The 9,909-nt window shown below is 37.3% G+C and overlaps 2 protein-coding genes across 4 annotated transcripts in view; one reads left to right on the top strand and one right to left on the bottom strand.

Moving 5' to 3' along the window:
* The window catches only part of NFYB (nuclear transcription factor Y subunit beta), a 17,771-nt gene extending 11,275 nt beyond the window's left edge, over positions 1-6,496 (top strand). For both annotated transcript variants that reach the window (XM_049626202.1, XM_049626201.1), the window contains 4 exons: positions 2,105-2,302; positions 3,551-3,632; positions 5,001-5,080; positions 6,230-6,496. In XM_049626202.1, the coding sequence (XP_049482159.1) occupies positions 2,105-2,302; positions 3,551-3,632; positions 5,001-5,080; positions 6,230-6,262 (393 nt within the window). In that variant the 3' untranslated portion in view covers positions 6,263-6,496. The remainder of the gene's footprint in view (positions 1-2,104; positions 2,303-3,550; positions 3,633-5,000; positions 5,081-6,229) is intronic.
* A 1,654-nt stretch (positions 6,497-8,150) lies between these two features.
* Positions 8,151-9,909, bottom strand: part of HCFC2 (host cell factor C2) — a 45,165-nt gene continuing 43,406 nt past the window's right edge. For both annotated transcript variants that reach the window (XM_049626192.1, XM_049626193.1), the window contains one exon: positions 8,151-9,827. In XM_049626192.1, coding sequence (XP_049482149.1) covers positions 9,736-9,827 — 92 coding nt within the window. In that variant the 3' untranslated portion in view covers positions 8,151-9,735. The remainder of the gene's footprint in view (positions 9,828-9,909) is intronic.

Raw genomic sequence — 9,909 nt, 5'->3', positions numbered from 1 at the left:
GTTGTATGGAAACCAATTTGACAATAAATTTCATATATTAAAAAAAAATAAAACAAAAAAATGAAATAAAAGATCAGGTTTGGGCAGATGGAGTTGTAACTTCTATAATGTTGCAGCAAAATTGGGTCTTTTTTTTTTTTAAGATTTTATTTTTAAGGAATCTCTACACCCAGCTCAAACTCAACAACCTCGAGATCAAGAGTCGCATGCTCCACCAACTAAGCCAGCCAGGTGCCCCCAAATTGGGTCATTTTGGACTGATACAGAAAAATCCTTATATTTGGAAGCAGCTATTTTTGTACAATCGTAAATACTAACACACTTTTGAAGTTAACAGGCAGGATTCTGTTTTAAGTAGTTCTGTCTTGAGACAAACAATCATATAGACTGTCATTGTCACTCTACTCATCACTTGGTCTGAATTAAAATCCACACTTTTTATATTATATATAATGCAATAAACTTTCTCACTGCAGCTTATAAAGTACTTGTGAAAGTAATAAAGATCACAAATAAATAGATTATTAAAATACATCACTAAGGGGGTCCCTGGGTGGCTCATTCGGTTGAGCATGTGACTCCGGTCATGATCTCATGGTTTGTGAGTTTGAGCCCTGCCTTGGGCTGTGCGCTGACAGCATGGAGCCCACTTGGGATTCTCTCTCTCCCTCTCTCTCTACCCTTCCCCTGCTCGCACGCTCTTTCTCAAATAAATAAACTTAAAAATATGCATTGCTAAGCCTAGAAGTTCCCATGTGAGAGGTCCTCCTTATGTTTTAAGGGGAAATAAATCAGAGCTGCTGATTGTTGTTGAAATAGGTTAAGGCTGCATGCCTCAGCCACCGGCCACGTACGGTTATTGAGCACTTGAAATGTGGCTGGTCTGAATTAAGATGTGCTGTAAATGTAAAACATACTTCACATTGTGAAGGTTTCGTATGAAAAGAAGAATGAAAATCTCTCCCATTTTAAAATGGATGCTGTGTTTAAATGTTAGATAATAACTTGGATTTGTTAGGTTAAATAAAATCTCAAAATTCATTTCACCTGTGTTATTTGTATTTAAAAAAATTTTTTTAATATATATATATATACTTTTGAGAGAGAGAGACACAGAGCACAAGTGGGGAAGGGACAGAGAGAGGGAAACACAGAATCTGAAGCGGGCTCCAGGCTCTGAGCTGGCAGCACAGAGCCCCACATGGGGCTCGAACCCACGAACTGTGAGATCACGACATGAGCCAAAGTCAGACATTTAACTGACTGACCCACTCAGGCGCCCCTCACCTGTGTTTTTAAACCTAGCTACTAGAAAACCTAAAGTTGTGTATACAGCTTGCATTATAGTATCTTGCCTGACTGCATTTATGCAGCTCTTGTTTGCTTTTCTCTGGGATATAAAATAGGCATGGAGAAAGAAAACAGTATGTTTCAGCAAGGATTTTTGTTACTCCTGTTAGAAGTGACTTGGAATTGTACAATTTAATTCATTAGCTTTACTTTGAAACCCCACACCCTTAAAAGAATTCTCGCTTTTATAATGAGGTAGCCAGTGTGCCTCTTTTTGGTGGGCTTTTTAATAAACTCAAAGCCTGTACCTGACACTCTGGATCTTCAGTAGTAAAAATGTCGCCAGATGTCACTATTGTAAGCCTTACGTGAATTCAGTGTTTTGTCTTTTTAAAATTTTCCAGTGTCCTTATTTGCAGAAATGCTAGGGCAGAGAAGCGACCCCTAAGTGTAGCCCCGCAGTACACTATATACACAGGAGACTGATTTTCTTGGGGCACCTGCTTAGTAAGTGTTCGCCTTTATGGGATGGTAAGGACAGCCAGTGGTTGCTTCTATGCCTAAATTGTATCTGTTTCCTGTGAATAGTTGTCAAGGCTTCTCTCACTTGTATTCGAGTTTTTGTTCTCATTCCAAAGGTTGGAATTTTGATAGCACACAATTTGTCAACGTTATTAGCATATGTTTCAGAGATTAAATGTTAACAGCCATAAACTGAAATTTATAGTCTTCTGAATACCCTTTTATTTCTGCAGGTTATTAGGAAGGGGGTGGTTACATTCCCTGCAGATTTACCTGTGATTTTTTTCTTCAGATTGCAAAAGATGCCAAAGAATGTGTTCAGGAATGTGTAAGTGAGTTCATCAGCTTTATAACATCTGAAGCAAGTGAAAGATGCCATCAGGAGAAACGGAAGACAATCAATGGAGAAGATATTCTCTTTGCCATGTCTACCTTAGGCTTCGACAGTTATGTAGAACCTCTAAAATTATACCTTCAGAAATTCAGAGAGGTAAATAAATTGTCTTCCATTTTGCTTTTAAGAAACTAAGATATACGATTTGCTTTAACTTTTTAAATGTATCATTCATCAGAAGAAGTATATGGTCACTTCTATTACTGTATTTAAATAGTAAGTCCTTTCTTTTTCCCTTTATTACTAATGACATCATAGTTATGTAATGATTAAGAGCACGGACTCTGGATTCCGGCCACCCGAGGCTGGTTCCAAGCTCCACCACCTGTAACCTCTGGGACCCTGGGCAGATTATTTCAATAGGTTAGGCCTTGGTTTCCTGGTCTGTAAAGTGACACGAGTAATAGCACCTACCTCACAGAGTTACTGAGAGAACTAAGTCAAATAGTCTACAGCACTTAGCTTGGCTGATCGTGAGCACTCAATGGTAACATGCTGTTATTATGATTAATTTAAAAGAGGGAGCATCTCAAAGCTTGAGGCCTTGCAGATGAGAAAAACGGAATTGTAACTATCCTTTTTTATTGATTAAATTATTCCGCATTTCTTACTGGGTTTATCTTTGCCCGTGGTACGAATTTTGTGGAAATAAATTGAGATCAGCGTATTTATTTCCACACTACCACTTGGGTGTCAGATTCACATTGCTTTCAAAATACTTCCTTAATAGCTTTAATGTTAGAACCCCATTAAATTAGTGACTTAGCATCGAGTGATTAAAGTAGGAAGAGAATGTGTTAAATTCTTCACAGTACTTTTCCAAATCTTCTGCATCATAGAACCTTAGAAGTGGATGGAAACTTAGAGCTCTATGGTACAAACTATAATCTTGATTTAGGAATTTGAAACCTTAAACTTGCTATTATAGTGCTGTACTGTCCAGTTGGCTGAGAGCTTTATATGTATATAGTTAAATGATAACTTGGATCATTTATAGTAGATTTATGGGCTGAATATTTATAGTGCTTTTCAACAGACTACTTCATCTGTAAATAGACTTCTATTTTCCTTTTGATGCAGTGTGGAATTAGAATGATTTTATTTTTATCCGTAAATATTTTAGATTTTCTAGGTCATTACTAACGCTGCCTTGTGATGATTACTGCTTATATAAAAAGTTAGCATTTTGAAGGGCCTCTTTGTATGTAATTAACCAGAAGTGTTAATACTCTGTGCAGTGTTTGTAATAATAGAAACTCCTAATTTTAGGAAACAAGCATTCTCATCTAGAAAACAGTGTCTTTTGAATGCCAGTGATTACTTTTTTGATTTGTCCTTCCCCAGGCTATGAAAGGAGAGAAAGGAATTGGTGGAGCAGTCACAACTACAGATGGATTAAGTGAAGAACTTACAGAGGAGGCATTTAGTAAGCAGTGTTATGATACGTTTATGCAACTGAATGTGTTCTTATAAGTCACGTAGTTTGTTAGCAGTGACTAATACTAAATGTGGGGGTACTTTTGGACCATCAGCCCTGAGGATTCTGACACAGCACTTCTTTAGTTCATGCCCTTATATTTGAAGTCAGTGAGGGATGAGTATAGAGATTGAAATTCTGCCGACATTATAACCTTTCACCCATAGTTCTGATTTCAGTAGCCCCTAGTTTTTGCTTTAAGATTTCACATGAGATAGGAATATTGAGAATTGTAGTTTGTAATATAAAATCTGTGATTTAAATAAATTTGAACCGATGGGTTTTTTGAAAAAAATTTGAATAGGGGCACCTGGCTGGGTTAATCAGTGGACCGTGCAACTCTTAATCTTGGGGTTGTGAGTTTGAGCCCCATGTTGGGTGTACACATTACTTTAAAATAAAAAATTTGTGGGGGCACCTGGGTGGCTTAGTCGGTTAAGCATCCAAGATTTCGGCTAAGGTCATGATCTTGCGTTCCTTGAGTTCAATCCCTGCGTCGGTCTCTGTGCTGACAGCTCAGAGCCTGGAGCCTCCTTCAGATTCTGTGTCTCCCTCCCTCTCTGCCCCTCCCCCACTTAACGCCCTGTCTTTCTTTCTCTCTCAAAAATAAATGAGCATTAAAAAAAGAAAATTAAAAAAAATAAAAAATCTGGAGAAAAAACCCTGAATATTGTCATACGGGTGAAATAAGAGGTCTATGGTGACTCTGTGTCTCATATAAAATTTATAGGCATATATTTTCTTTTTCTCATACGTAAAATATATACTGCTTAGTTATGGAAGTGTGGCTCCCAGCCAGGCCTATGGTGTAGATCTACTTAATGAATTAGAAACTCCATCCAGTCTCTCTGCAGATTTGTACACATGGGCAGTTAGCTCAAGTGCATTTAATTTTACTTTATTTTTAGTTTATTTATTTTGAGAGAGTAGGGAGGGGCAGAAAGAAAGGGAGAAAGAATCCCCAGCAGGTTCCACACTGCCAGTCCAGAGCCCAATGCAGGGCTCAAACTCACAAACTGCAAGATCATGACCGGAGCCAAAATCAAGAGTCGGATACTTAACCGCCTAAGCCACCCAGGCGCCCCAGCTCAAGTACATTTTGGAGAAATGAAAATTCAGAAAATTGAAAACTGCAATAGGAAAAATGTACTTTTTAGGGAGTTTTTTTTCCTAAAATGCTAAATGTGGGGGTTTATGATTTTGTCCAAGATGACATTGATTAGTGGCAGAATTGTAATGAGACATTAATGGCATGACCTAAGGTTCAGATCGAGAGAGTAGATGTGATTCTGTTCCTGCTTTAACTTTATCTTCCAGCTAACCAGTTACCAGCTGGCTTAATAACTGCAGATGGTCAACAACAGAATGTTATGGTTTATACAACATCATATCAACAGGTAAAATACAACCTTCTTTGTATTTTAAATTATTGTAAAAAATTGATTGTACCCATTGATTTTTATCGCAGGTAGTCAATTTCAGCACATTACAGTTGACCCTTGAACAACACGGGTTTGAACTGCACTGGTCCGCTTAATTATTTATTATGTTTATTTATTTTTTGAGATAGAGATAGAGACAGCATATAAGCAGGGGGGGAGAGAATCTCAAGCAGGTTCTGCACTGTCAGCACAGAGGCCAACACAGGGCTCGAACTCATGAACTGTGAGATCATGACCTGAGCCAAAATCAAGAGTCGGACATTTAACCAACTGAGCCACCCAGGCACCCCTACACCAGTCCACTTATATGCGGATTTTTTTTACAGTACTATAAATGTGTTTTCCTTATAATTTTCCTAATAACATTTGCTTTTCTCTGATTTTGTTGTAAGACTATAGCATATAATACATGTAACATAAAGTATGTGTTAATTGATTTTATGTTATCAGTAAGGCTCTGGTCGACAGGCTATTAAATTTTGGGGGCGGTCAGAAGTTACATGAAGATTTTCAACTGTGCAGAGGTTGGCTCACCTAACCCTTGTGTTATTCAAGGATCAATTGTGTTGTTATTATTAAGGACCTGATAAAGAAAGTTGTTAAAAAATTGCTTTCTCGAAATATATAATTGTGTATTCTCTTACTAATTAAATATGTACACACATATTCGTATCTGCATAGATTTCTAGAGAGATGCATTAAGAAATTATTAAAGTAGCTCCCTTGGGTAGAGAGAATGATTTGAGAGTGGGAAGTAGATTTCTTTTTCATTGCCGATTTTTATTCTTTTTTTTTTTTTTTAATTTTTTTAACGTTTATTTATTTTTATTTTTGAGACAGAGAGAGAGAGAGCATGAACGGGGGAGGGTCAGAGAGAGAGGGAGACAGAGAATCTGAAACAGGCTCCAGGCTCTGAGCTGTCAGCACAGAGCCTGATACGGAGCTTGAACTCACAGACGCGAGATCATGACCTGAGCTGAAGTCGGACACTTAACCGACTGAGCCACCCAGGCGCCTCTCCTATTTTTATTCTTTAAATGCTTATAACATGTTATTTGAAAATTATTTTTAAAATCCTGCTCAATTTAAATTTTCTAATCTTAGATTTCTGGTGTTCAGCAAATTCAGTTTTCATGATCTGAAGAAATGGTGGAATGGGAGTGGAGAGAAGCGAGTCTGTACGATTCCGGAACCAGAGACATTAGAAGGAAATGACTGGGGAAAGATGTCTCTTTGTATATTAAATAGCTGTAATGTAGCTTCCTGATGCTTGACTAATTGAGGTGTTAATTCTGACTTGAGAATCTTTTTCATGAATGATTTTAAAGAAAAATTTGGATTTTAAAGGTATTAAAATATTTTTGTTTTGTATGAGAGTTTGTCGCTCTGTATGACTCCTGTATGCATTGTATATTGCAATTTATTACTGTCAGAGATTTGTAGACAGTTTCTTATTTTCATATTGAATCATGTTACTTTTGTAATTCAAGTAAGCAGCTGGGTTAATTCATGATGTTTGCCCTTTTAATAAAATATAAGGGTAGAGTTCATTTTGAATGCAAGTTGCCTTTATTATAAATTTGAGTTTGTCTTGGTTATATAATATCTTGCATGGTAACCTAGCTAGATTTTTAGCATTTGCCATATTTATTAAAATTAATTTTTTGTAAAACATTCATAGCTTAAGCAGCACCATTTTTTACAAAATGTAATTGAAAAATTAAGTGTGAATGCAGAAGCAAATATTGTCTGCCCTATTAAACTTGGTGCCCTTTAACAGTGTTTACACTGTTCATTGTGCCTGTTAAGATAGTTTTAGTTTATTGGAGCTTTTGTTAGGACTAGGTTTGTTTTTGAGCTACATTATTATGAATGTTGGGATTCATTTAAGTTTAATGTAGTCCTAGTGCTCTTGAAATGGTGCCCCTTTCATTTTTATATGATTTTTCCAAAGCATCTCTTCAAATACTAGAGTATCCTCTTCCAGAAGAGGAATTTTATAGTCTGATGGTAAATGTCCTCATTTTACCTTTTTAATTGAAACGTCAAGTTTCCTGTTACACTCTGGGAACCAGGAAGCGTTCGACATCCTCACGTGTCCACAGACCTTTTTCCGCATGGGTGAGTGAATGCAGTGAAGAAGAGTGAGTGCTGCGGACGGATGGCGGACGGACGGACGGACGCTGTGAAACAGAAGCCCCAGCTCCGAGTGCGCCACCGTCTCGATCTCTGCAATAAACTTAAGACAGTTTGACTTTGTATAATTTAGTAGTATGTGCTCGAGTTGTTCCTTTTTTAAAGTGAGGATTTGTATTTCCTCCTTTCTGTTGGTAATTGAACTGTTTTGTTTTGTTTAATATCAACGATTGCTATTGTACAGTTTGCCTAAAAGGCAGTTTGAATGTCATCTTGGAAGGACACTCAAATTTATAAGATAGAAGCAATTTCACAGATACAGGCTGAACAGAAATATTTACTTTGCCAGAAGGCGCCTTTGGGGGCACATCTGGACTAATTTGAGGTTAAGAACTCCCTCACTACCCTCCCATTTAAAAGATAATCTTCATTACAGAAAATTCAAATAGGCAAAAAAAGGAGGGGCATTAAGCAAAATCAACTATCATCCTACTATGCTGAAATAACCAATGTTAATATTTTGGTAAATATCATCAGTCCTTTTACTTTGCTAAATATGTATATTTTTATAAAAATGGGCTCATACTTGCATACTGTTTTGTAACCTGCTTTTTTCACTTAACAATATATTGTAAACATCTTTCCCGGGTCATTACATGGTCTTTTATTTTTATTCATTTATTATTCTGTTGTATGGCTGAACCGTAATTTATTTAATCCTCTATTGGACATTTTGACTATATGCATCTTTTCACAGTTATAAACAACACTTCACTGAATCTTGTGTACATCGATGACTGTTTTCTTGAAATAAATTCTTAGAAGTAGTATTGCTAGGTTAAACAGATACATAAAAATTGAAGGCCTTTGATATGAAATAGTTTCTACTTGATCCAGGCAGCATATCACTATATAACTGATAAAGGCCCTTGGTCTTTGATTATCAGACTCTTCCTCTAAAATCAGTTTAAAGATGACAACTTTAAGACTTGTATCAGTACAAACCACAACAAATGTCTAAAGTTAGTAATTGGTTGGTAGTACTGAAACTTGAGGTAGAATCAGGTCAAGTCTGGGTTATGTGGCCTTCATTCTCTGAAGGGACACTGGCACCCTGCTGGGGTCAGGTACGCAATCTCCTTCCATGCATGGGAGAGGCAGTGTCGGCTTCTTCCTTGGCCTGGGTTGCATTTAATTGCATGTCACATTTTCTTCCCCTAGAACTTCTTAACCAAATAAGCTTGTACATTAACCTAAAAGTGTTTTCTTTACAACTCTGGAGATACTGATTTTATGAGTATTTAAGAGAGAGATGGGCTTCAGTGACTAAGTCATAGGTGGAAGGACGTTCGTAACCTCGGTCTTCCCCCTCACTACCTCATTCTAACACAGATGCTTTAGTCCAGAGAGAATTTTGCGTGTTACCTTCCCAATGTCATATACTTGAGTATGATGATGTAAGCTATTTGTGTTTCTTTTCCTCCTACAGTGTAATATCTATGCAGTATTTTTTTTTTTCTTCCAAAACATGCCTTATTGCCTGTTTTCTAGATTGCCTTAGTGGGATGAAGGAATGCCAGTTACTTTTAATGATTCCGGCTGAACCTAGTTATGAGGGCCCAACTAAAAGGATTTCTGCAACAGTATCAATTAAGCATGACAAATGAAAAAAAATCATTTCTAACATACGCCAAGAATAAAACCTTGAGTACAAGATTTTTAAAAAATACGTATTTTCTCTTTAGCGTAAGTCATTTTATCAGTAGTCCAAAACAAGACCATATTTGTTGCTTTATATGATAAAATACATTTCTGAATCACTCACATGATACTGGGTAAGCTCTATACCAAAAGCTAGGCTATCTTAAATATGTATGTTTGGTTTCCCTGAATTAGACAATTTATGTTTAGGTATATTGACCCTAAACTCATATTAAGTCTTAGTGTGCTCATGAGTAAAAAATAGAACAATCCCAACTAATACTCAGTTTTAATTTATGGTTTCTTTTAGAGCTGGATGTACTCCTTTGCTCACTACAGGTTTAGCTTCCTCTTGCTTGTTAGGCTCCAATCCTGATTTCTTGGCTCCTTGTGCCAAGTGCTTTGTATCTTCTGCCCTCCCCACCATGGCCTTAAACACATATGCTTCCCTCTGCCTAGAACATTCTTTCTCTTCCTGTGCCTGGCTAAGTCTCACCCTTCAGATTTTAGCTTAAACTCCATCAGGAAAGCCTTTAAAACTTGTTAAACCTTCGTATTACCACATAGAGAAAATGTCACCACCCCAAACCGAGTAGGTTTGTACACAGCCTATATGTTGGCTGCTACAGCCCCTTAGACGTTTCTTTTAAGACAATGCTGCTTTTTATACCTGATTTTAAGGATTTTAAAACCAGAAGGCAGAATCTCTTCAAGTCATGGGCCACAGATGACATTGGGATGGGTCCGTTTCTCTGGCTGCTGGCTATCACCTTTCAAGATGTAGGCTTGCCTAACAACACAGTTCCAGCTTTCCCTGACCGGCTCCAGAGTCCGTTTCCTTTGGCACAGCACGGTAGATGGATACCTGTGCAAAGCAACGTATTGTAAAAACTCCTTGGCCAAGGTTCATGCCAGCAAGCATGCCAAATGACGGCAGTAATCTACGT

This window comes from Panthera uncia, chromosome B4, assembly GCF_023721935.1.
Source record: "Panthera uncia isolate 11264 chromosome B4, Puncia_PCG_1.0, whole genome shotgun sequence".
Classification (NCBI taxonomy): Eukaryota; Metazoa; Chordata; class Mammalia; order Carnivora; family Felidae; genus Panthera; species Panthera uncia.
Note: the sequence above shows the minus strand (reverse complement) of the source record. Positions and strands in the feature narration are given on the sequence as shown.